We start from the raw sequence: 15925 nt of genomic DNA on the forward strand, positions 1-15925 counted from the left end.
TGAATCAATTTCCAACAAGCATTTTATTTAGGTGGCAAAATTTCAGTTCAAGCGAATGACGACAAATTAGAGACATGTTACATTGCAAATTAAATAAAAGCTTATAAAAACATGAAATAACAGAGGAACAAATGTGAGACTCAGTGACTTTTTCACCGCTTACTGATAAAGTATCTGATAGCTAATCTTATTGTGTTGGATAAGAAAACTGGCAAATAATTTCAGGCAACGTGTCTGTCAGAAAGTAGTAGCGTTTATATAGAATGTTTAAAAGATAAACTAAGGTTATATCACTATTTTAGTGTGAACTGGACCGGCGAAGACTTATCCCGCGCGGAGCTGAGCCGCGGCGCGCACTCCCAGTCGCAGCCGCAGCTGCGCGCGTCCGTGCGCAGCGCATGCGCGCCGCAGCCGCAGCCTCCGCAGCCGCCGCAGCCGCCGCCGCGACGCCCGCTGGCCGCCATCGCGCGCTCGCGCAGCTCAGACCTCGTGGCCCAGGACGAGCCCCGGCCGTCGCCTCGCCATCCCTTCCTCAAGCAGAAGACGGTGGCTGAAGGTGACTGGAGCGACTTTATACATTAATGTAACATACTGGTGGCACAGTCACATTTTTAGCTTATCGAAAAATAAACAATGATTTTGACAAATTATGCTACACAAAATAAATTAATTCTGTAGTATTAGTTCATTGTGACTCCATTGTGTGATGGAAAACTGTAATAAAACCCTCTTAAGTAGCATAATTTGTCAAAATATTTATTTTTTATTTTTCGCTAAGAAATAAAAGAAATTGATATGAATGTTGGATGTTAGATGGAAATGATTAGTGCGTGCGTATGTAATCCCATGACACATAATTCCATAATTCTCACGATGTGTGAAAACATTTCATGGACAACCACACTCTTCACTATCATCCGATTTCTAAATTTTCGAATTCATATAATCAATACGACTGAATTTTTTCATGAAAATACCTTTGTGAAAATTATACGCCAAACAAAACAAATTTATCATATTCCAGGAGCAATGTACAACGAAGTACCAACGCCTTCAAGCAACACTCCTCCCGAAGAGGAATCGACAGATTCCTCCCTAATGGAGGACGAAGGCGTTCCTAAACCCCGAAAGCGACGGATCCACTTGCCTTTCGGTAAAAAATCCAAGACACCCGCGTGACGACGCGACAACAGCTTAGCTGCCCGCGCGAGCAGCATTCTAGCTGCTACAGTGATTATGTTCGATTGTCTGCAATAAATTAATCGACCACTAGAACTGTCTAATATATTAGAACATGCTTACCAAGACTGAACCTTAACACTAAGGTTCTATATTTAATGTCTCAGAGGTATTGAAAAATCGCGTTACGCCGGCAGTTTTTGTGGTCGGATGTTTTCAAAATGTATTGATACGATACATTTATCGTGTGTATGATTCACTTTTAGATATCTATAACTATCAATATGTCGATGTCGATAACTGAGTCTATCGACATTAATTAGCATATGATAATATAAAAACCGATTTAGTCATGACTTTGTGTGATAAAAATATTAAAATGTGGGTTGACGTTTTTATGGAATGAATTATTTATCCCAGCTAATTAAAAATACCAGTGTACGTATCTGTTTTGTAACGTTGAAAAGTCATGACTATTGATAACATGTTTCAGTTTGATTGGCCATTGTTTTTATTGTCGTTACCTTTTCCAGCCTTGTGGTGGATTATATAAGTGATTTTTAAAAATATTAGTGATGCCATGTCCATATTTTTTTCACCCTTTTTTGTCTATTTTTATTTATTTAATATTAGTTGTTTTTTTTAAATGTTTTATTTATTGACCGAAAGACTGCGTGTTTTTCACTGATTTATTTTTATACGTCAGTAAACATATATGTTGAAAAATTACGTTTTTATATCAAATCTGCGTCAGTATATTTTACGTTCGAAAATATATCATTTCAATATCCTGTTGAAGAAATCAGATCAATTATAACGTTAATGTCTTGATACGTAAATGTCATTTGTTGGATTGTTTTATTAACTAAATCATATCTTTGTGATGAAGTTTTATACATCAACTGCCAGACATTTTCAAATACTAAAGAAGTTAAAATACCTCTTGTTGACATTCGTATAACCTTTTTTTGGTCAATCATTTGCAATGTTATCAGAGTTTTAAGGTTATATCGATTTAAATGTTTCATTATCAAAACTTGTCGTTTAGTTGTTCTTGTTGTGATTCAGATTATTTCATCTAATAGCAATTTGAATACATTCCCCGTTTTATTATCCTTAAAATGGGCAATTATAAACGTCAAATTAAATTATGAAAAATAATATTAATACAGAATTCATTGATAGACAGATATTTTATTGATAGACAAGACATACACCACAGTATTTCATTAAGTACTATGCAGAGGACTTGTCAATATTCTGCATTTCGCGACAATTTCATTGTATGTGTGTGTATTTGTACTTAAATGAAGTGGTCCCGAAATGCTATTTGGCATTATTGACATTCCTTTACTCATAGATATTGATATTCATACTGACGTCATAAGCAAGAGCGCATCCATTTTTTTTATCGATTTTTTTACATGTTCTATATGGAAAAGCCTCACAGCATATTTATTTTGGATTTTGAATAAAATTTGGATACGCTGTCTTGCTTATGATGGCAGCATACTAAAAACGAGATTCAATAGATAAGGTAGTTTTGACCATTTTACTGTAAAACTACTAGTTTGAACCCATACTTGATTCATAAAAATATTAAGATGTGTTTGTCCCTGTCTTATTTTATATTCGTCACAAGAAAGAGACAACACATTTCCACTAAAGTAAGATTTTTTTATGAATAAGTACGTACTTATTTGGATCAGTGAAAGTGCGTTTTCATCTATCATTGTAAATCATATCGTGTCATTCCCTGTTGTTTGTGTGGCGATATACCTTTAGCTGTATGATTAATTTTAGGCAAATTTGGTGCTAAATAGACAATTCAGACTGAAAACCATGCATGGCTCAATTTTTTTATGAATATCGCTGTAGATAAAATCGTTTTAGAAAATTGATCATTGTTACGCTGCCATATTTGTGTAAAGTAATAGTTTGGTCGCATTGTTTTAGTTTTTCAGATAATATAGTACATCCACACAAAAAAAATACAATGTTATGAAGTTTAAGAATTTCGTACTTACATTAAATGAAGTGTATAAATTAATTTAGGAGTACAAAATGTAGATTTTGATATGAAAATGTATTAGACCGGTCGCTAGGTTTTGATTAATTATTGATTTTTAAAACGCTATGCCCCTCCAAATGTAATGCCATAATATGGAAATAAACGGTAATTATAAAAAGAAACCAACAGGTAACCTAATTTAACATTAGGATTTTCGCCTGAGTTATGAAAATTTCTTCCTGTAGCTTCCTAATAGACAATAAACGAAAATGCTAGAATTCGCGCCACGAAGAAGTCCCGCGGCAAAATGGGGAGCTATTAATATCTTTGTTTTGTCAGCCGTCGTGGTGCAGACTATAGTCAACTTTGGGTGGTTCTCAGAGCATTTCGACCGCTGCAGCTGCGTTGCTATAACATTTTTTCAAATTTTAAGACAAGAATTAGGTTTTTTGTCTGTAAATATAATAATAAATTAATTTATAAATGATTGATTTAGAAATGATTCCTTTAAGAAAATCGACGGGATCGTAATCATAACGCGGCCGCAACAGTCGGAACGCTCCTTTGTATACGTTACACAAGGGTCTAATTTGAACGCAAGTGTACGCGAAGTTACAACAATGTGAAATTGCAGTGACCTCAGACCACACAATATTTTTAGAGTATATATTGCGACAGATTAGAAAGAAACTGGTCTAATTTGTGACAATGTAGTTAATGTCAAAGTTTCATATTTATTTTATCTTCTAAGACTTTAATCCACGTTCGAACGGGCGAAAAAATCATTCGACCATCAACTTACTAATGTACACCGTTCATATCGGAATGAATAATAATCGCGTTAAATACCCATGTGAACACAAATTATTTCCATGGATATATAACGCGCGACGAAAACGCGCCCGTGCGAACGATACAAGTAAAGGATTTGAACGCTTCCATGTAGATATCACAATGAAGTAGATGTGTATATTTTAGTAGACCTAATTCACGATGTACATATGTTTCGGAGACCCCAGATCTGACCTGTGCAAAAGACAAAACGTGATACCTAAATATATTGTTACATCTTTTGAAAGTTAATAAATTGATCTTACGAAGAGGTTTTTTTGTTACTACATAACAACTGCACACTAGCGCCACCATAACATTTGTACCAATTTCTTGTTTACTAGCAAAATCTAAAAAAATTGATCAAATATATTATCACGAGTTTAAATAAATAATAATAAATTATGTAGTTTAGAAGATTGGTTTACGTTTGATTAGAAAATTGGTTTTCGATTTTAGTTATCGTGCGCCATCAAGCGTTGTGGTGTGACTAGTGATGCAGGATGCTGCCCTCGTAAAAATCTTAAATAGAACCTTATTACCTATGTTAGGAAAAGATTCATTCATTCTTCTTTACTCATTCAAAACCCCATGAAATAAAAGAAATGAAGTTGAATTATTAAATTTATTTAAAAAGATGTGTACAAATATTCTAAAGCTGGTATACGCATTGCAGCTTTACGCGACACCAATGTTCTTACACAACAATGGGCTCTGCCGCTCGAAGACAACCTTATGGATCTGATGTCACTTTGGATATAAAAATAAGCGTTGAAATCACATTGAAACCTGCACACCAAATAACCATACACATTCCACGGAATTTTTTATTCTACTAAATTGATATTTTAATACCGAATAGTAAATTGTTAACTATCTATTTAGCATTATATTGGATTGGGGACATATAACATCGGACGTAAACATTAAAAACAATACCGTCTTATAGACCGTTAATGGTACTAACTATTCCTTGGAACCTAGCAACTAACATGCCTCGACGCCATTACTTTGCAAGTAAAATTGGGAAAATAAACGACATGAGGCGGAAACTTAACAATACATTCCATACAAGTTACATCAAGGAATGTGGAAATATTCAGAAGCTACTGCGAGGCTTTTCAGTCGAAACTTCAACGAAATATTTCACTTAACAAAAGAGCATCCACTACCTATTTTACACAAGGCAACTTGCGCAACTATGGCTGCAACAATCACAGAATCGCGTCGACTATAATTGAAACGTTACTATAAAATTAAAGAGCTCTGCATCAGAGTTTCAAAATACCTCAACCAGACAACGGCGGCGGTTATTATAATATACAGAACTTTTTACTTTTTACTCACCAGCCTTTTCACAATACTACAATCACTGAAATAGAATTAAAACAATCTCGATTGTCCACAAGTAAATTTATAAATTTTGGTCACTGCTATATTTCATGATCCAAAGCTGTTGAGAGACTGGTGTTAAAAAAACTCGTATAAAATAAATTACATATCGTTACAGCACCACGCGAATCTTTACAGCTAAGAAGTGCGTTTGGACCGTTCGTGCGCTAGAGGGCGCTACTGGTGTTTGCATTCGGCGGGGTTGTCCTGGCCACTGCCCTTCACTGCGCGTTTGTTCCCGCGTCTCCGCGGCGCAGGTTCATCATCTTCGCTTTCTTCGCTCGAACATTCTTCCTCCTCCTGTTAAATTAACCAATGCTAAATTTAACACATATATATTAAACACGTGCTACTTTTGAAGCAATAGATTTTCATTTATTGCGTCAATGTCCTCGAAATCTAAACGGCGTATTGGTAAATTTCGACGTAAAGCAAAACAGGTTTTTTAGACCTCGAGGGTTTTAGCAGCTATAACAATTGGCATTAATTAAACGACACAAAAATATTACCTTATCGATAATAACGTGAATTCTGCAACCATCTGCATTCCGCAAACTCGCACAACTAATCATGCAAACCGGGATACAAAAATAAAAGACTCGTATATAAAGCAATACAATTTAATGTCATCGTAGTGACAACATGCCAAAACGTAAGCCATAACCAGTAGTATGACGAGAGCTGCAAACATTGACCGTATTATGCTAACTTCAATAGAAAGTTATATAAATAAAAAATATACATCTATACTCCGACATAGCTATTGTCAAGTTATTACTTAATACATTCCGAATAAGATCACAGTTGCGATGTAGTGATGAATATAAAATGCGGTTTGGCACTATAACAAGAGATTCACTAACGAGATGGCCGGCGTCTATAACGTTGGCTGCTAAGAGCTCAGTGGAATGACAACACATTAATTTGGACACATACATCAATAGCCTTAGAGAATAATAATATCACATGGAATTTCAAAGTACACAAACGAACAAGTAAAATTCGTAAACAAAAATACTATAATTACTGTATAATAAATAAAAACGTGAAATTGTATAACTAGAAATGCAGTATAGGTAACGTAACAGACATAACAAGTGACATGCATTATTTATACATTAATCATTAAGAAGGCACCTTATACGCTTCTCGCTCTAAATCTAAGTTGGGCTCGCTTCAGCACAATTGGCTTTCTAAAACATATTTATCTGAACCGGAGATAAACCATGCATAGAATTGTTTAAACTATTTTTTAAAGACGAAGAATGAGATGTCACAAACATGATAATTGTCATGTTTTGACAAAATATTTCATTAGCCATATAATTTTACTAATAGATAAATCTCATTTGCAATTATTTTCCAACATTCACTTGAAATTCTTCGTCTTTGAAAAAGCGCGTTATAAAAACAAAAATGCTAGCACATGTACTAATTTAAAAAATCCGATGTGTCGCAGGAGTATTTCTTATATATCGTATAGAAAAATCAAAAAATATTTGGTTAAATTTCGATAAAAAATTACGCGTCAAATATAAAGGGCTCGGTTCCCATTATGTCTTAAGCATATTAAATAACTCGAAAGAGGCCTTGTCGATGTTATTTAATATACTTGATGGATAGCGATATCCAAATGTGACACAGATAGGAACGCCCGTTAGGAGGCTATGCACGGCGAACCGCGAGCGTACGAGACAACTTTACAGAGTAAAAACGCTAGATCAGTGGAGCGAGTGGGCATCAATCGTCCGCGTCCGAAACCTCCTCTGTGCCGGAGTCTTCGTCGGAGTACGAATCCTCCTGAAACCAAACACACCGCTGTTGGTTGCTGTCCCCGCGGCCAGACGACGATACTGTATGACCAAGCTAGGGGGAGGGAGAGGAGGGAGACTGAGCTTTGTGTTTGTATAGGCAACTGTATTGCCATTAATATTGACATATTGACAGTTGTCATATTGACAGTTTTTTGTCCTTATCGGGCGGGGCGCTGTTCATGAGATTTGGAATATACTCTGTGTAATTCCAGGCTTTATTCTACACATGTGCTAAATTTCATTGAAAACTATAACTTTTATAAAGAGAAGATAAATTTCAATATTTGATGAACATGAACAACAACAGCCGTAACTAGTATGTTTCCTAAACGTAATATATTTTATATTATTTCTGACTCTATGATGGTCCAGGCCATAGTCTGCATCATAGTCGATCCCTCGTTTTAACACCACATTGTAAAAAATGTAAACTCGTGCTTTTGCAAATAATAATCTCGTCTTTAAAAAGTATGAAGTGCAAAATAGAGAAGCTTTCTATAGAAATTGTTCGCAACGCGGTCACTTCTCAAACTATTTCGAAATTCAACCTTCAACGACAAGAGTATTCTTTCAGCGGAAGCGATCATTTGGCAAATCAAATCAGAGATCGCCCCGATTCAAAATCACAATCGTACGCAGCCGAAAGTTTTCAATATACACTTAATTTCAACGAGTAAATAATGATTAATACGCAAATAAAAATTGCTACCTACACAGACTCAAAGCTCAGCCATCGTCAAAATACTGTACCTCCGTCTGAGACCTTGGGGAAGGGATTGGGCAACTCAATCACACATTACTAAGCAAGCAAGTTCTACCACAGGGTTCTACCATGCAGACATTACTACTCTAGAACGCTAGATGGCTGTAGAATTCACTACGACTTATCAATAAAATTTCGTAACCGCACACCCAAGGCTGTGTAATACATGCTAAAAGTGCTATATTGTTGATTAAAATTTCAGGATATAATTTTAAAGTTAATCTTATATAAACTGCTTATTTTTTAATTCACGCAGGATAAAACGAAGCAATGTATGTATATTAGCCATCTTGGCTGATGTATAGAATAGATAACGTCTTAACGCCTATTTAATATTTGAAATATGTTTTATAGATTTTTGAATGACTTTTATACATAAGCAGGGCCGAGATATGGAATAGGACCATTATACCCGTGGAAATCATAACTCCTCAAATATTTACAACTGATAGGCGACAATTGCATTCTTAAAGAGAATTTACGTCCGACAGGCAGTCGGACGGAAAATCACATCCAATTCTGCAAAATTTAAAGCACGCACATCAATACTGCATGTTGTGAAATATACGATCTTTAGTTTTTTGTCTACTATGCTGGTCTGGGAGCAAAATATAATGTTTCAGCTGCTTCTTAACAAAGATTGTAAAATCAATCAAAGGGCTATAACCTGGAGATTCTTCATATAGGCTAGCGTTTAGCAACCAGCTACCTACCTAACCTGTTTTTAATCTAAATGCCAGCAATAAGCGCACTATACAGCTAAACGTGGCGTTCGATTCCCTGATCTCTGATCCGGAGCACCCGGTTCAATTCCCAGCGCGGGCAAATAAATGTGCCTGTGTTCACAAATATATGTCTGCGGTTCTCGGTGTGTAGTGCCCGTTTGTGTTTGTGTCTACCGGGCCCGCGCTACAAGCGAGCGTGGGCCGTTGAGTGTAGTGTCGTGATGTACACCGACCTCCTCCTCGAAGTCGTCGTCGTCGTCGTCGTCGAGCCCCTCGCCGGTGTACAGCAGCACGGCGCGCGACACCACTCGCTCGCGGATGTAGTGCCCGATCTCGAAGTCCGCCGTCAGCAGCGCCTGGAATATAACACCGTTATGAGATCCACTTCTTGTATACCCTGGGCTCAGACGCTCAACGGCTGAAGTAACCGGGAACACGCTCAGATAGATTGAGATTCAGTTGTTTTATTGCTCTTATAAAGGTTGCTTTTTAAAATTTTAAATATGGAACACACAGGCCCGTTATTTTTTTAAAATTACACTGGCTGTTTATTTCTATGTCAGTAATATTTCAACAAAAAAGAAAAAATCTCTGGGCCGTTTGGGCTCTTCGTTACTGACTAGGACTTAAGGATGAGGAATGAAAAAATATTAACATACCTGAACGTCCGAAGCCAAGGTAGAGTTGGGGTCATCAGGCATGGTGGGCGGCGTGAAGAAATTGAAGAAGGAATCCGCCTGGACTGACTTCGTGACGGTGCGGACAGAGCCTCGCGACTTGTGCTTCTGTTTCTTCTTTATTGTTTTCACTGTCACATTTTTCCCCTTCTTCCAGTTGATTTCGCAGCCCTGAAAGATAATTTGTTTTAGTACATGTCTAGTGCATATGATTTTAGTAAATTGCTTGAGGGTTAAGCTTCAGTTGGTGATGCATGTTAAACAAATCAATCATGATTTTCAGTTGATTGGTGTTGATTGTCATCATTTGTTGTTGCAGGTTTTTTTTAAATATCACACAATATTGAATATAACTAATTTATGTCTGCGGATTTTCTTATTAAGGATATTATTCCTAAGCCCAATTTATACATTCTGAGCCAAAGCAGAACCTGGGGCAGAATTTTGGTTTACAGATTCCCATCTGTTTGAACCACCACCACCGCTTTACATACCTTGCAAGAATATATTTCGGGTCCCTCAAAGTCCAAAGGGTTCTCCTCATCTGGCTTGCATTTCATTGAGTACTCCTTGGTGAGGATTGTGTTTGTGAAGTATTCGTTTGGCGCGAAGTGGAATTCCAGCGTGAATCCGATCGGGTCGTCATGCATTTGCACTGCAATAGAAATAAAGTGTCAGATTTTCGTTGTTTATATTTTGGTGATTTGGGATGGTTGTGGAATATCAGTTTAAATTATCTGTCACGACATTCAGTTCTTGGTGATAATAATATGTCATCATTTCAGTTAGTGTACTAGGAAAACCCCAACCAGGAAATAATAATACTAATTACCTTTAATATCCTGCAAGCACTTGAGGATGGGCTCGTCATGTTCCTGCATCATCTCACACAGCATCGACACATTCCTGAATATGGTGTACCAGAAGTCTGGAACTCCCTTCACATTCGGGTCCATTGTAGGCCTGGAACATTATTTAATAAAGTTTATAACGGATAGAGGACGAGAATGGAGGTCAATTGTTATATTTGCTTCAGTTGGTGATGCATGTTAAACAAATCAATCATGATTCTCAGTTAAATGGTGTTGATTGTCATCATTTTAATTCACAATTATACCAATATTGTTGTTGACACTGTATAGTTTAATTTTTCAGAATGTCCTGCCAGTATAAATGCAAACTAAGCTATAAGATCCACACTTGTTAATTGACCTCTGAGGAAAACCCGGCGGTAACCTTAATTTGAAATTATCACTTCAATAAGTTATAAATTTACTTCAAATGATATCATTGAAGGCAATTTATGACTTGTTCAAATTGAGATGATATACTGATGTATATCATCCTTAGTTGAATAAAATAAAAATTTTGAAAGTGAAACTCACTCGGCTGGCTTCTCCTCGCCTTCCTTCTTCTCGGAGCCGTCAGTGATGGCGGTACTCTGGACCGCGCGCGCTAGTTCCTCTTCTTCATTCTCGTCCCGCCAGGGGTTCAGGCACTCGTCGTCTGTGGGCTCGTAACCACCGGCTACGATTTGGGCGCGCTGATGAGGAAAATCGCATGGGTTATTATTTTATTATTATTGATTTATTTCTTCACCATTGGCTACTACATCAGTATAATTAATATTTACTAGATGGGAACTCCAGCGTAGGCACTAGATGATTGATTCTCCCACTCTGGGGAACATTGCCCCAAGTAGTACAATTCTTGCTAAATTATTAGACTAACTGTGCAACATTTAAAGGTGGACACTTTCAACATTTCCAAACTTTCATATCCTTTCAGAAAAGAAATGCCAGTCCCCTGGCACCAAAGTTAAGAACACAGAATCCATTCATAAGCATAGAATAGGATTCAGCAATTCAGTGTTAAATCAAAAACTGGACATTAACACATTCATTTTGTTAAAAGAAATCGGAAACCTGGTGAGTGGTTTAAATTATTACTAAATAGGGTTTATTTCAATAGGGCTTGTAAAACTATCTCACCTTTTCAAACAGTGGCTTGTACAGCTTCTCGTACTTGCACTCAAGCGCATGCACTTCGCTGTAGAACTTGGCCTCGATGTCGACGAACTCCTTCTGCAGTGTGCGGAGCGCGCGGATTCGCCGGCGAACGTTCGGCGGCAGCGACGCCATGGCCTCCGCGTGGATGCGGTTCGTGATCGCCGCCAACATCTCGTTGCGGGTTATGCCACTGTTGACAAAATGTCAGGTTGTAGACTTATCTTACTTTTTTATGAAGTGGTGAAACATGGAAAACCCTAACATGAACGAATACTAGCTGAAACCCATTTATCCCATACGGATTGTTGCAAGTTTTTTTTTTAAATATCACACAATCTTGAATATAACTAATTTATGCTTGCGGCTTTTCTTATTAGGGATATTATTCCTAAGCCCAATTTATACATTCTGAGCCAAAGCAGAATCTGGGGCAGAATTTCGGTTCGTATGAAAGCTGGACCTAAACAATGGATAAATCTTATGGGTCGCAAGATTTGCAAAGCTTTTAATTTTTTCTGGTTGGTAATTTTCTTTTTAATTCGGTCGAATTTCCTGTACGGCAAATTGTCTTTTTAAAATCAATTCATTCTGGCCGATGGTTTCGTTTTCTATATTTTCATACTTATCCAAAATAATGAAATAATATCATTCCTTATCATAACTGATGACATTAATAGATATTCTTCAGATAAAATCGCATACACAAGTCATAGAAGATAAGTCACACATTTTAATTGCAAATGAGTCTTAAGTAACCATTCCCTTGGTGAATCATTTTCCACAATAGAAGTACCAATGCCAAGTATTCATTGTGAGCGACGATGATGTAGCAACAATATTTTTTAAGTGTTCGTTTTCGTCAAGTTCAAGAAGTAACCTCACTGAAATATTGCCATTTTCTATGGCGTCACAAACAAGCCATAAAAAGTGTTTTAGCAGGTTTTTAAAATCAACTTTTCAGAGTTTTAGTTTATAAGGAAATATAGTTTTACTATTGAACAAAATCTTGTTTTACATTTAATAAAAAAAAATGTTACAACTTAAGATTTTTTATAACATTATTACCATTATTTTACATGTAGTACCAATCTAGTAGGTTTTTTAAATTAACAGACATACATGCACATAACCGATTTTATGCAAGAGGCAACAGATCCTAAGGTGTAAGCGTTAATGTGCGTGCATGTACATGCATCTATTCTGATAGACGAGACAATTTGAGGTTGTTTTTTCCATTCGTGCTAAAACAATAAATATGAGCGAGAAATCATTTATCACACGCATAACTCCATTTAACATACCGTGAGAAATTATATTCACTAGCCAACAATTTTTGATTTAGTGAAATGAAAAAAGCAAATAGGTATAGGTTGAGACGTGATGTTTCACATTTCATGATGTGCACACATTTAAATTATTTTTAGCAATTCCAAGATATTGGACCGTTATCCAAGATAGCGTAACGTAAACAACGTTACGCTATCAAGATTTCATTTTATAATAATAGAACTAGCAGTTGCCTGCACGCAGCTTCGCGGTAGCCTATGTTTGACCCCGGGTCATTAATCATATCCATTCCTTTCATCAAAATTGGCCCAGCGCTTTAGCCGTTAAAGCTTGATAGACAGACATACTTTCGCATTTTATAATTTTGATTGAAATTGCCGACCAAAGTTGCCATATTGATCAAGAGTATGACTGATATACCTACCTATACATACTTGATCGGATTATCGGCGAACTCACGAAAGCGACAGATGCCGACATGAATGAACGATCGCAAATTAATTTTTTTATGTCACAGAATATGCTTTTCGCATTATTTCCATTTTGAAAAATGTTTAAAGTATGTAAATGGCATAATTATTCCACATTGGTTTTTATTTCTTTTTTGATTTTCAAATGGAAATCTAATGTGATTTTTCGACATGAAACTTGGTACCTATACCTACTTTAGCTAAAGAAATGTTGCAATGGAGTTTTTTATCATGACTACCTACTTATTGACTGCTCAAGAGTAGCTAGGTATGTGTAGCCGCGATTTTATAGAGTTGCTATGTGATTAAACCGACTATTGATCATGTGGAGCGGAATGAGTCGATAGTTCATTGAACTATGATTACAATGCGTTTTATTTTTTGTTTGATGCCATTTTTTAGTATATTTTTTACTTCTTGATAACATTAATGGACTGGAGATAATTATACATATTTAAGTAAGACTAAATCATGGTGTGTTTGAATAGAATGTAGGTTTTTTCCCTCATTCTCATTCTTGGCTCTAACGACGCCCCGTACTGCATCCGCGTAAAAAATAAGCCCTAAATTTTTGAAGATTCGGCTGATTTTACGCCTGCCTCACGTCAACCCTCTTTACGAATGCTGCTGCTGTTGGTATTGCCTGTCAACTGTCAAGTTTCTTTATCCCTATATACTAGTTGACACACACCGGAGAAAATGGAGCAGTCCTTCAAGTGAGGAAATCACACTCACTCTACCTATTCATCCATTTTGTCTTTCTCTGTCCCTCTGTCTGTAATCAAATCTTGGCAGTTACACGTATCTGACCCACTTTCCAGATTACAAAACGTAAAGAAGCTGGGCATTCATATGTAAATTGGATAACAATGCAATATTTTAACGACATGGAGACGATTTAATTATGAATGAATAGAGTGACGTAGGAAAACTATCTTACAAAACGAGACATTATTAGTACTTACAAGAACTGATCTAGAAACAAAAATTGTAAATAATGAAATTTGAGTTTTTTTAGTTATACTATAACAACACATTAACTCCTTGAGGATAAATATTATTTATTTAAGATAATATTTTAAAAAGTGGGCAAAAAAACTACCAGTAATGCTACAGTTAGAAACTTGCTTGGAATTATTACACACGGGAGGGAAAATTAGTCATTATTTCGGACGAGTCTTTATTGCTCCAGATGACTCACCATCAAAGAATTAGGCACATGTGATCTAATTGACACAATATGAACCCACCATGCAGTTTTAAACCAAAGTATGAAGTTTAACCCTTCTCAAGCAATTCTTAAATTAATCTGAAAGATTTTAAAGAATAATTTCAGTATACTTTTTTATTTTACAATGTGCTAATGTGAATAAAAACCTATTAAGTATGAATCATACAGTGTCATGGAAATGTTTAGGAAAAATCACTAAAATACATACATCAGACATTTTATTATATAGGATCAGTCTATACAACATCAAACTCATCTTTATGTTGAATAAAGTTACGTCGCATGGATCTTTTGTCCATGTGAGGTAATTTTACATGGTGGACTGTATACCTAGACTAATAGTGGACTTACCTACATAGGTATTTAATAACTATATACTCTGAGCACACAACAAAAATTGATGTGACAACATTAATAGGTTTAAAAACCTATAAGTTTATAAGTTTCTATATGTAAACAGACAATTTTTAATGAGTGAGAAGAGAAAAAGTTATCACTTATTACCTACCAATAATATAGCATAGATTCAAAAATTTAAATAAGTAGCTAACAATATGTAGGTACATTTAGTTTTACAGCTATTTTGAAAATATCACAATGAAAGTTTTATCTACTTTGTTCCTGTAGTAAAACAGAACAAGAGCGCAGCTAACCTATAAAGACAGTGAGCAGTGAGCCGCAGTCTTACCTCTTCATCAGGTGTTGGGCCAATTCACCGCCGCCAACCATCTCTTCCTCTTCTCCGGACTCCACCTCGGAAGTGTGGTCGTCACCAGAACGCTCTACGGTACCCATCTTCACTTGATTCTAAAACAATTAATAAAAAAACGTTATGATGTTCGCGCCACGTTGGTCACATACCGGCTTACTTTTAAAATTTAAGTTCAGGATATGACACATCAAGCATTAATTAAAATTCTTCGAATATATGATTATAAGCGACAGACACCACTTATTTACCACGATTTTTACTGTAAAACATAATGCGTAGTACACCGCTAATAGGCTTCAGCCGACCACATGGTCGACCAATCTTTTAGCAAAATCACAAAAGTTTAAACGATTGCAATAGTATTTTCAATTACTTATACTATTAACTAAACAGCCACACTCTTCTTCTTGCACAAAACCATATATTTAACGAGATATTTATAATTTTACATACCTCAATGCCGACAAAAATTAGGAGAAAAGATGGCGACGATTTGAGCCAATGACCTATACGAATGAACGAACTGACTTTTGTGAACGATCAAACTGGCTGAATTTCCGGAAGGAAATTAAGATTTCCATAGACAATATGAAAAAAAAAATGCACTGTCCCCTTTTCTTTACCCGACTATAGAAAATGATCTGAATGTAAGAAATATCAAAATGAAACTGCCACCGGCGACATATCCCACTAGCACTTTGTACCTACAAGTGCGAGATGGACACTCGTGTTGTGCACCAAAGGTTCCATAAAATGTGTTTTAGTTATTTTAGATTTCTGAGAAGTAGCCCATATGCCTTGATTCCCTTTTATAATTACAAAAC

General features: G+C 36.1%; 2 protein-coding genes across 11 annotated transcripts in view; one reads left to right on the forward strand and one right to left on the reverse strand.

The window, feature by feature from the left end:
- Positions 1-4290, forward strand: part of Stim (Stromal interaction molecule) — a 37815-nt gene extending 33525 nt beyond the window's left edge. For all 7 annotated transcript variants that reach the window (XM_053760252.1, XM_053760254.1, XM_053760253.1 and 4 more), the window contains 2 exons: positions 303-556; positions 1025-4290. In XM_053760252.1, coding sequence (XP_053616227.1) covers positions 303-556; positions 1025-1179 — 409 coding nt within the window. In that variant the 3' untranslated portion in view covers positions 1180-4290. The remainder of the gene's footprint in view (positions 1-302; positions 557-1024) is intronic.
- A 342-nt stretch (positions 4291-4632) lies between these two features.
- On the reverse strand, positions 4633-15766 carry LOC128678618 (nucleosome assembly protein 1-like 1-A). 4 transcript variants are annotated; one of them, XM_053760260.1, is made up of 9 exons: positions 15555-15766; positions 15078-15196; positions 11384-11591; positions 10778-10935; positions 10225-10355; positions 9887-10047; positions 9375-9563; positions 8949-9071; positions 4633-5713 (listed from the first exon to the last, which is right to left on the reverse strand). In XM_053760260.1, exons 2-9 carry the CDS (start codon positions 15182-15184, stop codon positions 5591-5593), a joined length of 1200 nt encoding a protein of 399 aa, XP_053616235.1. In that variant the 5' UTR covers positions 15185-15196; positions 15555-15766; the 3' UTR covers positions 4633-5590. The 4 variants fall into 4 exon arrangements, with proteins under 4 accessions (XP_053616235.1, XP_053616237.1, XP_053616236.1 ...); XM_053760262.1 differs by having other exon boundaries at positions 4633-7213; positions 15555-15709; XM_053760261.2 differs by having other exon boundaries at positions 15350-15563.
- Between the last annotated feature and the right edge of the window lie 159 nt (positions 15767-15925).

This window comes from Plodia interpunctella, chromosome 20 (genome assembly GCF_027563975.2).
Source record: "Plodia interpunctella isolate USDA-ARS_2022_Savannah chromosome 20, ilPloInte3.2, whole genome shotgun sequence".
Lineage (NCBI taxonomy): Eukaryota > Metazoa > Arthropoda > Insecta > Lepidoptera > Pyralidae > Plodia > Plodia interpunctella.

Excerpts from the sequence above, each read along its gene's own strand:
- LOC128678618 (XM_053760260.1), bottom strand. The coding sequence starts at position 15,184 with ATGGGTACCGTAGAGCGTTCTGGTGACGACCACACTTCCGAGGTGGAG. Across the intron at positions 11,592-15,077 it reads GCCCAACACCTGATGAAGAG|TGGCATAACCCGCAACGAGA; the intron begins GTAAGACTGCGG and ends TTTTGTCAACAG. Across the intron at positions 9,564-9,886 it reads CCGAAATATATTCTTGCAAG|GGCTGCGAAATCAACTGGAA; the intron begins GTATGTAAAGCG and ends ATTATCTTTCAG.